Source organism: Labeo rohita, chromosome 25 (assembly GCF_022985175.1).
Source record: "Labeo rohita strain BAU-BD-2019 chromosome 25, IGBB_LRoh.1.0, whole genome shotgun sequence".
Taxonomy (NCBI): Eukaryota; Metazoa; Chordata; class Actinopteri; order Cypriniformes; family Cyprinidae; genus Labeo; species Labeo rohita.
This window is the reverse complement of record NC_066893.1, coordinates 19,270,407-19,288,761: the sequence shown is the minus strand read 5'-3', so window position 1 is coordinate 19,288,761 and position 18,355 is coordinate 19,270,407. Positions and strand designations below refer to the sequence as shown.

At 31.5% G+C, this 18,355-nt stretch overlaps 1 protein-coding gene across 1 annotated transcript in view; it reads right to left on the bottom strand.

Annotated features, from left to right (window-relative positions):
- Positions 1-698: 698 nt before the first annotated feature.
- The window catches only part of ntrk3a (neurotrophic tyrosine kinase, receptor, type 3a), a 285,676-nt gene continuing 268,019 nt past the window's right edge, over positions 699-18,355 (bottom strand). The window contains exons 16-17 of the mRNA XM_051099016.1: positions 6,908-7,066; positions 699-1,818 (exon numbers count right to left, since the gene is read on the bottom strand). Of these exons, the coding sequence (XP_050954973.1) occupies positions 1,633-1,818; positions 6,908-7,066 (345 nt within the window). The 3' untranslated portion in view covers positions 699-1,632. The remainder of the gene's footprint in view (positions 1,819-6,907; positions 7,067-18,355) is intronic.

The following is an 18,355-nucleotide window of genomic DNA, read 5'->3' as shown; positions in this document are numbered from 1 at the left end:
CACTGAGCCACAGCTCACCTTGAATGAAAAGCATGAGCCAGCAAAACTGCGCAGCAGTGAACGAGAGAACACTAACATCCAAATGTCACTTCAGAATAAATGAAGAATGTTTCAAAGAAGCCCTTTATAGTCTTAGGAAAGCTCCATCTTGAATACGCAATTACGTTATCACATTATTGTGTTTACAGTCTTCAGTTGTAAAGCATTGGGAAGAAAAGAATATTTATTACCTGACAGAATCTAAAAGATTGTTATTGACTCTCTTCTATTATATTTTGATGACTTTATTAGCAGCTACAATATTTACTAGAGAAAAGTGTTTAGGAAAGAGTCGCCAAACTAGGAAAGGACAGTATTTTTATGTAATTTAGCACATAAATATTTTTGCACATGCTAGTGCTTCTATCTTAACGATCTCGCTTTTATTACTCAAACTATGCGAAAAGGCGACATAACATGTTTGCAAAAAAGCATAATCACAATTCATAAATGCAATGAGGGTTAATGAATGGAATATGAGTATTTTCTGGGCGAGGTCTTGGTTGGTAAATAAATCTAGCTTTTCTGTTACATTCATTTCAGAAGGAAATGGTCTCTGGAATACAAGGAGCAAGGCTACGTCTCATGATTTACCCTTCCACCATGAAAACGCTAACCGTTCGCTAGCTCTTGGTCGCATCCAAACCGAACGAGGGGGGGGATGGAAGGAAAAAAAAAAAGCTCGTTTAGAAATATCAACATACATTCTATGGACGTGGAAAAATAAAAAACATTAAAATATTATCAAAATATTTATAGAATTCACTCACCGTAACAGCACGCCAAAGAACTAAAATCATCTAATCAGAAAATGAAATAAGTTAACATACTGTCGCTTGTGACACAGAAATTTACATTATATACATTCTTTTTTTTTTCTTTTTTAAATAAACTCCTTTGTATTGATTGGTGGTTCCTTCAAGTTAATCCGTTCACTAAAAAGCTCCTCAGAATATTTAAAAGCCCTGTTGGATACTTCCCGTAGAGTCAAAAAGAAGATCCGGCCAATCAGAGCGCAGTAAGGCTTTTTTTGAAAAAAGTCCTTGCCAATCATCTGAAATGGCAACGGTGAGCAGTCATATCCGAAAGGCATACCCTTAGCAAGAAACATGGCATACATCCACACTCGGAGAAAAAAAAAAAATAAATAAAAAATATATATATTTATAAAATGAAAAACAAGTAACCACCGGGAGAGTTGTCAAGCAGTCAGGAAACGGAAAAAGAAGAAAATCAAAACTTTTTGTTGAAATATTTTTCCATATTTTAGGGGGAATATTCCTTTTTTAGGAGTTTAAAAGTAGGCTGTTCTTACCAAAATGAAAAGGACAAAAAAAAATTAAATCGAGAAAGGAGACTCCTCTTGCAGTAGAACTGTACATCTTTATATGCAGGTAAACAAAATGTAAAAGTGCTTTTTAAAGACTGTTATCCAGTGTATCGAAAGGAGTAGCAGGCACTTAAGTCCATCCCAAGTTGTAGGTGTCTGACAGTGGCGCAATAAGGTACGTGTTGTTTTTGGGTAAATCCCAGGTTGTTCGTTCCTCCGATGGATAGACGCGGACAGACATCCACACGTATTCCCAACAAACACTAGCCCAGGATATCCAGGTAGACAGGTGTGGCTTTGCCCAAGGCATATAGAATTTTCTGGATGTCTTTGATGTTCAACCTCTGCTGCGGTTCCCTCTGCCAGCATCCCAGCATAATGTCGTACACCTCCTTGGGACAAAGCCGTGGCCTCTCCAGCACGCGTCCTTGTGTGATGCATTCGATTACCTGTAAAGACGGGGAGGAAGGAAAATGGAATTACTTGATAAATATTCTAGTGCAGGGGTCTTCAACCTTTTCCAGGCCAAGGTCTGCCGTTACATATTTTATAAAATTGAGCATTGCATTTTAAGCCTGGCCTATCCACCTTGTTGTTTAACGTGGAAATAAGCCTGTGGGTGAGACTTCCTGTTCATTAGCCACCATAGGGAAATGACGAGAAGAATTAACGACGTGCAGTAAATGGCAATATGACAAACCAGTGTGCTCGTAATTAAGAGAATACATTAAAACAGTATGGTAAGACACAACAATTTATGAAAAGTAAACAAAAGCATGCAATCTCTAAAGGGTGCTCGACTAAAAAAAAAAAAAAGTACAACAATTCAAATGTAAAGTCGGCAACACCAAGGCTCCAGAATATCAAAAAAAATTTTTTTTTTCTTTTCAAAATTACATCAAGACTCAAACCAAACTAACCGTTTTACTGATTTCACTTTTGTTTTTCAAAATAATTTTAGGACTTGAACCAAACTAACTTTTGTTATTATTATTATTATTTTATTTATTTATTTTTTTTACCAATTCACAATATTTTGTTTTTCAAAATAATTTAAAGGCTTGAACCAAACTAACCATTTTTACTGATTTCACGTTTTTTTATTTTCAACATTATTTTAAAACTTGCCAAACTTACATTTTTTTGTTGTTTTTCAAAATTATTTGAACACTTGAACCAAACATTGTATATTTTTACAAATTCACATTTTTTCTTTATATATATATATATATATATATATATATATATATATATATATTTTCTTTTTTTTTAACAAAACAAAATTGTTTCAAGACTTGAACCAAACAATTTGTTCAGTTTTTAGTTTGTTTGTTTTTGCGGTTTTGTTTTTAAAAATATTTTAAGACCTGAACCAAACTAACAATTTTTACTGATTTCACAATTTTTTTTTGTTGTTTTGTTTTTCAAAAGTATTTTAAGACTTTAACTACACAAAATATTTTTTACAGATTTCACTTAGTTTTTTGTTGTTTTGTTTTTCAAAATTATTTTAAGACCTGAACTACACAAACCTTTTTTTTTTTTTTTTTGTTTCACAATATTGTTTTTTTTTATTAATTATTTAAAAGCTTGAACCAAACTTACCATTTTTACAGATTTCACAATATTTATATTTATATTTATATTTATTTTATTTTATGTTTGTTTGTTTTACAAAACTATTTTAAGACTTGAACCAAACTAACATTTTTTTAAAATTGACTTAACAATTTATTTTTTTGTTTTTCCAAATTATTTTAAGACTGTCCAAACTAAACATTTGTACTAATTTTTGGTTTGTTTGTTTGTTTGTTTTGTTTTTCAAAAGTATTTTAAGACATGAACAATTTTTTATGGATTTCACAGCATTTGTCATTTTTTGTTTTTCAAAATTATTATAATATTCAAAACAAACTAACCTTTTTTTTTTTTTTTACCATTTCACAACATTTTGTATTTTGTGTATTTTTCAAAATTATTTTAAAATGATTTATTTAAAAATAATTTTATAAATAATTTTAAATATTTTAAAATAATTACAATATTCAAACATACAAATACACTACATTAAAAGTATTTTGTAAAGCATTTACTATGAAACAATTTTCATATATTTCAGAAATTGCGAGTTAAAATTCGCATGTACAAAAGAAATGGCAAGTAACAGTGGATTTTGAAGATGTGATGCTGCTTTACTCCGAACTGTAACATAAGTGCTTTAGTATTTTCTGCTGCAGTCAGATGCTGTAAGAGGACTTGCTGACAGTGTGAAGCACTGACTGATGTGTTTCTTCTGCACAACAGACTTATTCTCTCATTGAACAGTTCTCAGTTTCTGTAGAGAAACCATCCACAGCCTGTATGTTATGATACGCAAAATGGGACCATCTCATGAAACTCGAGACATTTGCCTCTGTGGATGGCTTGGTATCGACTTTTGGAAGAGACAGATGATTGTTCGTGGTCTCTCGGGTTCCCCGCGCTGACTCCAGCTAGTGGCTGTCTGTGTTCTATCGACTGAAAGTTTGATTTAGTTTCTTTCACTGGCAGAAATGACACCATACGTTCTGATGCAATACAGTAGCCACCGTCCCTCCGGCAACAGAATATGAAGCAGTGCATGCGATTGCTGTTCAAGCCCCTTCAGTGTATAATACAGAAACACGCATCTTTCTTGCATAAATCGCACAGCACCTATAGATTATGGTTAGCTGAGTTGATATTGATAATCTCTGTGTGAAGTAATGCTCAAACCAGCTGCGACTTGAAGCTTCAAGAGAAGCGCTGTCGCTTTTTTCACTTTTCACAGCTTGGGAATCTAAAGAGGGGAATATAGTATTTTCGGCAGATCCAGCTGTGTTTGGTCAGCAGAGAAAAACAGAACTTTCTACTTTATATTACTGGTGCCTGTTCTTATTCCTGTTTTTAAATGTGAAACTCATGAAAATTTATAAAATTTATATAATATAATGAATATAATAATATAATATAATTATTTTTTTGCTGTTTTGTTTTTCAAAAATATTTTAAGACATGAACTACACAACCCATTTTTACAGATTTCACAATATTTCTTGTTTTTGTGTTTTGTTTTTGTTTTTCAAAATTATTTAAAGACTTGAAACAAAATAACAATTTTTACTGATTTCACCTTTTTTTTTTTCAAAATTATTGTAAGACTTGCCAAAGTAAACATTTTTACAGATTTCACAATTTTTTTGTTTTTAAAAGTATTTTAAGACAAAATATTTTTACAGATTTCACTTTTTTTATGTTTTTTGTTTTTCAAAATTATTTTAAGACCTGAACTACACAAACCATTTTTATGGATTTAGAATAGAATAGAATAGAATAGAATAGAATAGAATAGAATAGAATAGAATAGCATAATAACTTTTTAGGGCTATTATGATTGTTTGCATTTGTCCAACATATAATTGGCATCATTTTAGATTAGCATTACTGTAAATTATGCAATTTTGTGTTTATGAATATTTGCAAAGTGTGTATATTAGTATAAATCATTGTAATAGATATATACATTCATTTTCCAAAATATATTTTGCAAAAAGTTTGTATTTGTCTAACTATAAATTGCCTCTATTCCCAATGATAATTTTTAGCACCACTATATCATATAAATAATATATAAATAATCGATTTTATAAATACATAAATTACATATTGCCACTTTATATGAATGAAATGTAAACTATATGTAAATTATGAATATCACAATGTAATTATTATTTATTACCATTACATTATTATTAATCATTTTGTATTTTAATAATATATTTATATGTAATCTTTATAAATATAATCCTTTATAATATATATATATATATATATATATATATATATATATAATGTATATATAAAATACTGATAAATGGTAAATCAAAATGATAAATAAAAAATTATCACAATGTAATAATTATTTTTATTTTGTATTTTAATTAAGTAATTTAATTATTTAATTAAGTATATATTCATTATTCGTCTGCATTATTGCAATTCATTTTTTTAATTGCATTATTGCAATTAAATGTATAAATGATAAATTAAAAATGATCATTTTTGAATGATTACTCTGTTAAATATTCAAATATTTATATATCTTTATAATTATAATCCTTCATATGTGTATGTATGTATATATATATATATATATATATATATATATATTAGCATTACTGCGATAAATTAAAATAACTGATAAATGCTAAATCAAAATGATAAACAAAAAATGATAAATCATAATTACATTAAATATTTATAATATTTAACAATGTTAATCTGTATTCATTTAAATTTTTTCTATATATAGATACATGATTGTAAGTGTTGTAAATTATTTAAAAATTAAATATATATATACACATACATATATACATACATACATACATGTATACACACACATATATATATATATATATATATATATATATGTATGTATATAATAATTATATATGTATATACTAATTATTATTATAACTATGAATTAATTATTAATTATAAATTATTCTAACATTTTCAATTTTAATTGTTCCAAAAAATAAGCCTTTATATTATTTAAATTAATTTAAATTAATTACTCCCATGTAATTATTTACACGGGAGTGAAATATGGCCTAGCTGTGTTATTGGAAGGTTTCATGAGAATCACCCATAAACTTCTCTTATTATAACAATCTACTCACTCACAGCATAATTTTGATGCATTTTCTGCACATGGGAATATTTGGTTGCAACATTCTGTTTTGAATGCATAAATGAATGCATAAACCCCAGGAGTGAACACAACGTTATACGGCTCTTGTCGAACCATAACTACATGGAGTTCAATAGTGATAATTATGCGGTTTATGTGAAAAGGTAAATAATAATCTTTGCTGTTCAGACACATGGAAGAGTTTGGGAGCAGCGTCTCTATGTGTGCGCGGTTGTTTGGAGCTCATCCAAACCTTAGTTGTGAAAATGTTACACGCAGAACAATAGCCGAAAATTAAGCGGCGATGTTACTCATTAACGTGTCACACAAGGGAACATGTGCGATGAATATGCCAACAACATGACATTTCAACGTGTACTTCCTGTATATTTCACAGAAAGAAGTCATGTTCGAGATGAGTTTGAGTTACCGTCTACAGTATACCTGTCAAATGTCTCACTATAATAGCCAGTGATGGTCTTATTCAGCTTATTTTGTCATCCTGCCTCAAAACTTCATTTATTTTGATCCTGGTTACTTACAATCACTATAAGCTATGCTAAAATTAGTACTGAATGTGTCTCATATTGCTACATAATTGTCAGGACTGTGGAAATCACAATCCACATCCAGACATTCTGTCTCTATCACGCTTTTGTTATCTCATCTAGGCAATGAGTCTTTACACCGCTGGTAGTCATACAGTGGTATAACTGTATACTAATAACGTATGACCAAAGCTAGTTAGAGGGCTTGCAAACAGCCAAAAAAAAGATGATTCATTGATGGATATTTCTTAATGGAAACCAGTGACATGAACATACCTCATTATTTGCCAGCTGAAACCATGGCTGCTTGCCATAGGTGAAGATCTCCCAGAGGATGACGCCAAAGCTCCATACGTCACTTTCTGTTGTGAACTTCCTGTACATGATGCTTTCTGGTGGCATCCAGCGAATGGGTAGCATTGTGTGTCCTCCCACCTGTCGGGGCACCAAATTATGATTATCAAGGGCCTTCACAAACTCACAAAACTCAAGCCACACTACATGTTACAAAAAAAAAAAAAAAGTTAAGAATCCTTATTTTTTTGTATGTATTTGTGGGAGGAAAAAAGCCACTAAATAAAAAATAAAAACAGGTGATTGTGACTTTATATCACAACTTTATCTCAGACCTTTTTCTCGCAATTGCAAGTTTACATCTCACAATCGAGAGTTAAGTTTTTAAGATATAAACTTCGCAATTCTGAAAACAGTCTTTTTTTCCTTTCAAAATTGGACTTTGCGAGTTTATATCTATCAGTTATTACTTGCATGTTATAAAGTCAGATTTGCGAGATGTAAACTTGCAATTGCTTGAAAAAAAAAGTCAGAATTTTGAGATAAAAACTCACAATTCTGAGAAAAAAGTCTGAATTGGTTGAAAAAAGTCAATTGCGATATATTAACTCGCAATTCTAAGAGAAAAAAAGCCAAAATTGGTTGAAAAAAGTCACAATTGCGAGATATAAACACAATTCTGAGCAAAAAAAGTCAGCTGTGAGATATTAACTTGCAATTCTGAGAAAAAAAGTCAGAATCTGTTGAAAAAAGTCACAACTGCGAGGAAGTTTAATGAAATATTTATATAATTTAATTAAATATGCATTTATTTGCATACGCTTCCAAAAGAAAAATCTGATCATTAGGACAAGGCTAGTTTTAATTATTTTATTTTATTTTATTTTATTATTTAAAATATTATATGGAGTAAAAAAAATCCAAATTCTCTAATATGGCAAATAACATAAAGTAAAATAATAAAATAACATAAAATAAAAATTAAATGACAACCAATTTTAGATAAAGCATTTAAATGAAGACACCCAAGTGAAAAAAGGTTTTAAAATAATTTTAAAAATAATAATTTTAATATAACTTTGATTTGATTGTATAATTGTTACGAACTGCAAACATTTTCTGTTGTACTGCAGGTTTCATGGATTATTCATATATGCAAATAACACATTATCTAACAAAACACATTATCTAACAAAATATTTGCATACACTTACAAAAGACATCTGAACATTGAATAAGGCTAATTATTTTTGTTATTATTTAATTTAATTTTACCTAATTTTAGGCCATATTAGAGAGGAAGCTTTTTTTTTTTTACTTCATAAATCATAAAAAAAAAAAAAAAAAATTGACAACCTCAGAATTCAAAATCGGATTTTAAAGAGCGTAAGCATTTACATCAAGACACCCAAGTGAAAAATGATTTTTAAAAATGATAACTTTGATTTGATTCTATAATTGTTGACATTAAAACATTTTTGATTTTTTTATTCTACTGCAAGTTTCATTAAATATTTATATATGCAAATAAGGCACTATCTAAAGTAATTAAGCATCCATTTGCATACACCTCCAAAACAGAAATCTGAACATTGAATAATGTGTGTATATATTAATGTATACATAGATTCATTTTACAAAACATTAATTTTGCATAAAGAAAAAGCTTTTTAGGTCTATATTCATTTTTTTTTCCAACTCATAGTTTATTCCCAAAGATTATTATTTAATAATCTGTAATTATATATATATATATATATATATATAAATATAAATATAACAACATTTATCAATGTTATTCTATTTTGAATGTTTGTATAGAATGGAAACCCTTTTTACTCCATAAATCATAAATATATATAATTAATTTGATCCCTGAAGTTATCTGTATTGTCATTGTTTTTGGTGTGAAAGGGCCTTTAATCTGCCTTTTAAAAAACAGATCACCCTTTTTTGCTATGAAAAATTACCAATATGATTTACAAGATTTGTCAAGCCTGGACCGGGAAAACCGAGAAACCAGGAAAGCTGGGGAAAGGGAAAACAAATATATCCATTAAAGCTTTTTAACAGCTCCAAATCATCAAAGGCCATAAATAAAGACTCCCTCCAGGCCTTCCCCATGTTAAGCGAGATATTAATCGATTAAAACAACGAGACATTAATCATCTCTGCCCTGGGCCGGCACCAGACTGGATTGGTTTCGAATCCATTTCCTCTTCGTGTCTGTTGGCTTGTGTTAATTACAGCCGTGCCAGGACAACCGAGAGTGACGTTTCAATGGCGGCCGCGTGGTTATTGCGGCTTTCAACTCGTAAGTGCCGACTGCGTATTAATTACAAGGCTCATTAGTGGTTTGCTCACACGGGGGTCAGGCTATCGACTGCGTGCAGGAATACAAAGCAGCTTGCGGCGTACTGTACGTCCTCAGACTGCCTTTTGCTTTGTAGGACGTGTCTTACGCTTTTATTTTTTATCAGAAATGAATTAAGGTAGAAAATAGTACTGCGAAAACAACTCTAAATGAGATTATGGTAAAATGTTTATTGGCTCACGTCCCACAATGTTTGGCAAGAGTGTATCCTTGGCAACAGGATGTGTCTCCAAGCGCAGAGCACAATGACGACAATTTTAGAATTAGGAAAATGTGACTGTTTTCGATGTTTGATGATGAATAAATCACTGGTTATCAAATAAACAACACGGCTTGGGTATCCACGCTCATTTGAATGTGCAAACGACTCGGAATAATGAGTGTAAAAATATGAACGTCACGATTAGGAAACTATAGAGGCATTGAGATGTAGTATAATTAAAGGCCTGGGAGTGTTTTTTTCCTGCCGTAATGTCTTTAATGTAGGGAACGATAAGGCTGTGTATGTTAATCAGCTACGCTTCTGTGATTCTCATTCGCAGCCAGTTCCTCGCAGAGGAGGAAGCTGTCCCACAGGCTCTAGTGATGTGTGGCAAATATCCCTCCCCTCGCTGGCTCGCTCTTTCCCTCCCGCCTCTGCCCTTTAGGAGGTGTAAGCAATATGCCAGTCCTGCTGCGGTCGAACAACACTCCTCTTGTTCCATGAGATGGAGTTCAGCGTACAACTGGGCCGCTGCTAGCGCTCCCCATGCGTGGGCGGGAACTGCTCCCTATGGCCATACTGAGCTGCTCGCCTGGCTAACTCAGCCCGCTTTAGCGTTAGCGCACGACATCCTTGCCAAGAAAAGTCAGCCAGGGATGAAGGTAATGAAGGTATGATCACCGGTAATAGACAAAGATAGAGAGCAGAGAGACAAAATAATGTTTGGAGAGCTTGGAACAGTCAAATAAGATGCTAACGTACGTTAGCTGCAGTGCTTTCCCTCACACTACAGCTTATTATTCATGAAAACATGCTAATTCCCTTTAAATTACATGTCAGAGAATAAAAAGGGTTGAATTAGACATTTATCTTTCTTTGTGTTTTCAATTAGCTTTTGATTAGGAAGCTGAGAGCTTAGTTTATTAGCTTAGCGCAGCGCTAACTGTTTGAGACTAGGTTAATTGGCTCATTTTAACGATATATCACAATAACAGGCTATTTTTTCAGTCAGGCATCGAGGGGAATAGGACATAGCATACTGTTAGCATACAAATCAAAAAAGCTGAGGTGAATCCCAACATTACAAGGTTTGATTTGAAGCAAAAAATATCTGAAGTATGGACAAAAAGGATCCAGAATACTTCCAGAATAAAAATGTCCTTATAATTTATTCATCCCCATGTCATCCGAGATGTTCTTTATTTAGTCAAAAAGAAATGAAGGTTTTTGAGGAAAACATTCCAGTTCCATTTCTCCATATAGTGGACTTCAATGGGGATCAGCAGTTTGAAGATCCAAATTGCAGTTTCAGTGCAGCTTCAAAGGGCTCTACACGATCCCAGACATGAATAAGGGTCTTATCTAGTGAAATGATTAATAATTGTCTAAAAAAAATAAACATTTATATATTTTTTAACCGCAAATGTTCAACTTGCAAAATGCAAAATGTTAATTAGTTTACCAAAATAAGAGGGATCTTACAAAATGCATGTTCGTTCGTTTTTTTTAGAACTGACCTGAATAAGATATTTTACATAAATGACATTTACATTCACAAGAGAAATAAAAATTGAATTTATAAAAACAGCCCCGTTTAAAAGTTTACATACGCATGATTCTTAACAACTGTGTTGTTACCTGAATGATCCACAGCTGAGATCCATCTTTTCACACTGAGGACAGCTGAGAGACTTATATGCAACTATTACAGAAGGTTCAATGATCCAGAAGAAAACACAATGCATTAAGAGACAGGGATTGAAAATTTTTTGAATCTGAAGATCAGGGTAAATGTAACTTTAGTCTTCTGGGAAACTTCTGAAGCTTCTGAAGGGCAATATTAAATGAAAAAAAAAAAAAATGATATGAAAAATAAGAAAAATGTACACATCTTCATTCTTTTCAAAAGTTTACACCCACAGCTCTTAATGCACTGTGTTTACTTCTGAAGTATCACTGAGCGTTTGAACCTTCTGTAGTTGTATATGAGTCCCTCAGTTGTCCTCAGTGTGAAAAGATGGACCTCAAAATCATACAGTCTTTATTGGAAAGGGATCAAATACACAAAAATGCTGAAAAAACAAATAATTTGTGGGACCTGAAGGATTTTTCTGAAGAACAGCGAGCAGTTTAACTGTTCAGGACAATCAAGGTACTCACGAACAACTATCACTAAAAAAAAAACATTAATTGTGAAAGAATCAAGCATATGTAAACTTTTGGATGGGGTTATTTTTATAAATTCAAATTCCATATGTAAACGTCTTTTATGTGAAATATCTTATTCAGGTCAGTACTAAATAAAAAATAACATGCATTTTGTATTATCTTCTAGATTCTACAAGGTGTATGTAAACTTTCGACCTCAAGAATATATCAATTTTGATTATTTTTATTTTTATTTTTTGAAAATGACTGATCGTTTTGCTAGATAAGACCCTCATTCCTCAGCTAGGATCATGTAGAGCCCTTTAAAGCTGCAGTGAAACTGCAATTTGGACCTTCAACCTATTGATCGCCATTGCAGTCCGCTATATGGAGAAAAATCCTGAATGTTTTCCTCAAAAATCTTAATTTCTTTTCATCTGAAGAAAGAAAGATATGAACCTCTTGGATGACATGAGGGTGAGTAAATTTATCAGGAAACTTTTATTCTGGAAGTGAACTAATCCTTTAATGGCGTTAATGAGGGAAAGAACTACAATTCCATGAAGCATTACAAATGACAATCAAATTAAAAAACGATTTACTGACTTAAACCACTGATTTATAGATGTTGATTATAGATCCTAGACAAGTTTATTGAAAAATATACACATACAAGTATTTAAAGAGCTTGATTACATCATTCGCAGCACTTCATGGAAGTCAGCAGATGGTAAAGAGTTCAAAGGCTGTTTGTTTTTTTTTTTTTTGCAATTGTGGAACAGGTCAAAGTTAATTTAAGTCACACTGTAGTATGTTTCATTATGTGTAACGTGACAGGCAAGTGGCATTTGTAATTTAATTTAGATTATAATTTGAACACTGAGTAGGCAACAGCGTATACTACACAGCAGAAATAGTAACAGTAGTATGTTAGTATGCTAATCTGAACACGGGCATATTCAGTGTTTTTGTTTAGTGAATGTGTTTGTGCTCAAGTGTTTGGGAAATTGAATCGATTGCAATGATTGAACTCCTATTCATCTGAATAGCTTCTCCCGGATTGCTTCCCGCCATCTTTTCCGAGGTGGAACGACGAGACTGCAGATGCATGTAAATCAGTCTGCGGGGCTTCGTTGAGATCGGAATGAGAACTGGCAGGGTGGTGACAAAAATGCCAACGCAATCTGAAAGGGCACCGATGAAAGGCGACACAATTAGTGACTGAAGTGGGGGGGGGATCGGAGGAGGATGGGAATCACATAGTGGTAATTAATGCATATTAAAATCAATAGCATGTTTGTTTCAATGAACAGCTGACGAGAGATGATGTCATTAAACGAGCACTCGTCAGAAATTAAAGAGCGTTGAGGAAATAGACACATGCGGGTGGAATTTCGAGCCATTTTTCGGCTCACTAGGATTAGTTCACTTCCAGAACAAAAATTTCCTGGTAAATTTCCCCCCATGTCATCCAAGATGTTCATGTTTTTCTTTAAATTAAGGAATTAAGGAAATTAAGGTTTCTGAGGAAAACATTTCAGGATTTTTCTTCATATATTGGACTTGACCTTTGGAAAGGTCCAAATTGCAGTTTCAATGCAGTTTCAAAAGACTCTACACAATCTACAGAAAGAAAAATTTATACACTTTTTCACCACAAATGCTCATCTTGCACTAGCAAGATTTCACGCATTGTGAAAGGTCATGCGTGACGTAGGTGGAAGTACCGACCCAGTGTTTACAAAGCGAACATGCAAAGAAAGCCAAACGCCCTTTACAAAAAAAGATAAAACAATGAAGTGTTTCGCAGTACACAGACAATTATGCAAACGCGATTACTTAATGCGTGAAGTCCAGCTAGTGCAATATGAGCATTTGTGGTTAAAAAGTATACATTTTTATTTTGTTTGGAAAATGAGTGATTGTTTCGTGAGATAAGACCCTTATTCCTTGTAGTGATGGGTCGTTCTTGAATGATTCGTTCATTTTGAGTGAATTTTTAACGTGACTCGGGACAAACGAGTCATCTCGGGGGAGTGATTTGTTCAGTTGCATGCGCAACATCCTGTAGGTTCTGTACTGGAATTAGTTCACCCGTTTCGAGTCTTCTGGTTTTTGGAGTCGTTCATTCACCTTATGGGGCTGTCACGTGATGAACGAACGACTCAAACCCGAAGACTCGAGAGATGAACTAATCAGTTCTTTTTCCGGCTCAGACTGCATTGGTTAAGCTTATTGGGATGTCACGTGATGAACGAAAGACTCAAACCCGAAAACTTGTCAGATAAGAGGTGAGGTGAGCTAATCATAGACTAAAGACCCAGGTAAACAATGAATTAATCTTTTCTGTTTCTTATAGCATTATAGTTTTGTCTTGTTTTTAGTGTGATCAACGTTTGTATAAGCAGTAGATGTGTTAGGGGGGGTAACATATAACATTTTAATTATATTTTGCTAAAATGAACGAAATGACTCGAAAAAAGATTCGTTCATTTTGCTGAACGAGACTCAGAGGTCAGAGTCGGTAAAATGATCCGAACTTCCCATCACTAATTCCTTGTAGAGCCCTTTGAAGCATCATTGAAACTGCAATTTGGACCTTCAACTACAACTACACTATATGGAGAATCCTGGAATTTTCTCCTCAAAAACTTAATTTCTATTTGACTGAAGACATGAACCTTGGATGACATGGAGGTGAGTAAATTACCATTCAAGTTCTTCAACCTCATAGCTCTAGACATCTGAATGGATTTGAAGCAAGGTAGCTCGACTTTGCTCTGCCAGGTCTTGCTGGCAGGGAACCAAGGTGTTTGGTTCTTACATCCTGGCCTTCAGCACAAATTTATTGAGCACCTTCTGCAAGTGAGATTATATGCCACAATCATTACATGGATGAGGAAGTCAGGCTGTTGATGAATACTGACTCTGGGCTAACCGACCGCGTTCATTCCCAGGAGACCACCGTGTGGAGGTTCTTTCTGGAGAATGAACACGTCAGGATGTCACCGATGTCGGAGAAGATGTGCTGTTGGATGCCATTTTGGTTTATATCTGTTCGGAGATGTGAGCCGTATATATCCGTTGCAGTTGGAAGCTACTATGACAGACCTGCAGATCAGGTTTGCGGTCATGTGAAAATTAAGGATATGGTGATAAAAGCTCTGCTTCCTGCATAGAAGCAAAGTGACGCTCTACATAGACAGCAATAGCATATAAATAATATTCTCAAAGGAATCCAGTACAGCTTTCTGAGAATGCTAGAAAATAAGAGTAATGTGAACTAGTTCATCAATAGTCATCTCTGCATCGGATGTAATATTTTTTTTTATATATCTCATGTTGCTCATCTTTATACATCAGTGCCAATTGCCTTGCAGCCGCATGTAAACCGCATGTATATTTAGTTTATTCTGTGCAATGCCGTGATGGTTTGGGTCACTTCCTGTTTGTTGGGAACGTTAAATTGATTGCTGTCTCTTTTGTGCTGCAGAGTGCAATCTGCCATTTCACAGTGCCATTAAAAGAAAGTAAGCCACAGAATATATTAAGTGAGATGAGATGCAATGGTCTATTTGACATTTACTGTTAATGTAACATATTTCCTCCTTTGCAATTAGAACTGATGCTCTGGGCACAGCAGAAATCCTTGTCTGCATTTAGAAATACTTTAGTTATTGAGGCACAAGTCTGTAAACAGCTTCTGCTTTTTGGTCATTAGGCTTTTTTTGCTCCAAAGTACTCAGTTTTTGTTTGTTTGTTTGTTTGTTTGTTTGTTTGTTTGTTTGTTTGCTTCCAGTCACAATGTCCACCTTGGGGTACGCAAGATTAGATAAATGTATTAAAAAATAAATAAATAAATAAATAAATAAATAAATAAATAAATAAATAATAACATGTATTGTATAATATAGTAGGTATATAATAATAATAATGTAACTATTATTATTATTGTTTAAATACACATTAACATGCATTATATAGTAGGTATATAATAATAATGATAACAATAATAGTAATAATAACTATTATTATTATTATTATTATTATTATCATTATTAAAATAAATATTAGTGTATTATATAATATAGCAGGTAAATAATAATAAAAATAATAATATGTATCATATAGTAGGTATGTAATAATAATAACAATTATTATTACTATTATTATTATTATAAACATAAATTACATAATATAGTAGGTAACTAATAATAACAATAATGATAACAACAACAACAGTAATAAGAATAATGTATCATATAATATAGTAGGTTTATAATAATAATAATAATTATTATTATTATTTAAATAAATATTAACATGTATTATTAGTAGGTAACTAATAATAATATAATAATAACAACACATATAAAAATAACAACACATGTCACATAATATAGTATTTAATAATATTAACAATAAAAATATTATTATTACTATTATTATTATCATCATATACATATCATTTTTTTTTTTTTACTAATTACCATTATTATGCATAACAATAACAAAAGCACAAGTTTGTTAGTAAAAACTGTGTGAAATATGCATTTTGTTGTTTTATATGTATATATATCACAAAACAATAAAATAAAGCAACACATTTACAAAACAATCACAAAATAATATTAAATATATATATTTTTAATATAGTCCGTTTAAAACAACAAAAAACATTATTATTATTATTATTATTATTATTATTATTATTATTATTATAAGTTTTCTATTATTATTATTTAGCTACTATATTATATAATACATATTATTATATAAACAATACTTGTTATTATTATTATTATTAGTAGTAGTAGTAGTAGTGGTAGTATGTTAATTCAAATAAATAATAACATAATATACTGGGTATATAATAATAAAAATAATAATAAACACATAATATAGGTGTATAATAATAATAATAATAATAAAATAAAGTAATAATTATTATGCATAACAATAACAAAAACACAAGTTTGTTAGTAAAAACTGTGAAATATGCATTTGGTTGTTTTATATGTATATATCTCACAAAACAATAAAATAAAGCAATACATTTAGAAAACAAACACAAAATAATGTAAAAAATTATATATTTTTAATATAGTATGTATAAAACAACAACACAAGTATTATTATTATTGTTACTATTATTTTTTTTATTTAATAAAACAAAATAATACAATATAAAAAAAAATAATGCAAATACAAAAATATTTTTATAAAAAAATGCTTGTATTTTTATTTTAAATGTGTAATATGTAATAATGTAATGTTTGTAAGAATTGATATAGTTTGCCATTGTCTCCTCAGTGAAAAGACCAACTCAAGCTACCGCTAGCATCTGGATGTATGCTAACTAAGCCGTTTGCTTTACGTTTGGCTCCTGAATTATTCCTTGCTTTCTGACAGTGAGAAAAATTCTCATTTAACTTCACTGCCCTAAAAATGGGAGTCACATTCAAAGCAGCGAGATGAACAATCATGTTCAAATCAACTTAATCTAGTCGAGCGATAGAGAAGCTCTGTAAATTCAGCGCCGACTCATTCATCCTCTTGTTGAGCGCTAAGTGAAGACATACATTTTAATTCATTTAGGGCCCTCAGCTCGCAAATTGAGCTCTCTGTCATCTAGGCCAAATCTACCGAGAGGCCTCTGTCTGTGTCAAGAAATGACAAGATTTTGATTGAGGATCTTCTGTAAAGTGCCGATGGATCTGAAGCATATAATTGAGCCAACCAACCCGACTGAATCAGAACTGTAGATAAAAGTCTGAATTCACACTCAAACTTTTAAGAAACAGTTCATCCAAAAATCCCTTTAAATCTAATCACTCAATTTAAATCTAATATGGGTAAATCACAGATGTATATCTAACAAAATTCATATGATAATTTGTGTTTTAACATCTTAAATGTATTTTTAAAACACCCAACAAATGGTCACAGAGCTCATCAAAGCTTGCATTCAAAGCTGTGTGTATGATTCAGATGTTGGTCAAATGTTTAATGGACTGTGTTTGTTTGTATTTATGTTTATATCTTTAATATCTTGAAAATGTAACTTGAATGTACAAATATGCAGGTTTTTTTTTTTTTTTTTTAACTTTCTTAATTAACACTTAGTATGACTAAGCTAATGATTGTAAATAAACAATTTGATTAAGGTCTTTCAAAGCACTAAAGCAGCTGAATAAATCAATACTACAACTTTTCAGAAGTCATTAAAAAATGAGTAATAATGCATGCAATTATGGATCCATCCTAAGCCACAGTTGACGAAGGGTTAATTTGTTTTTTGTGGATATTTGTTGACTAATCAATGAGCTAAATACACGTTCAGACTGCTCTCAGAGTATATCGGGATATGCTGTAATAAAAAACCTTTTTTTTCCAGTAATTTTGTACGTTAATGCCACATGATTCTTCAGAAATCATTCTAATATGCTAATTTGCTAGTTTGCTATTTTTTTTTTCCCCCTTAATAATTCAGTGATTACTATAATGTTTGAAAGAACAACGTTTACTTTTCCTTTTACTTATATTTTGTAACATTTTAAATGTCTTTATTGTCAAAAATGTTTTGATCAATTTAATGTGTCCTTGCTGAATAAAAGTATTTATTTCTTACATCAGACTATTGAATGGAACTGTATCATGGTTTCCAAAAATATATTCAGCAAAAACTTTGTTTTTAATATTGATA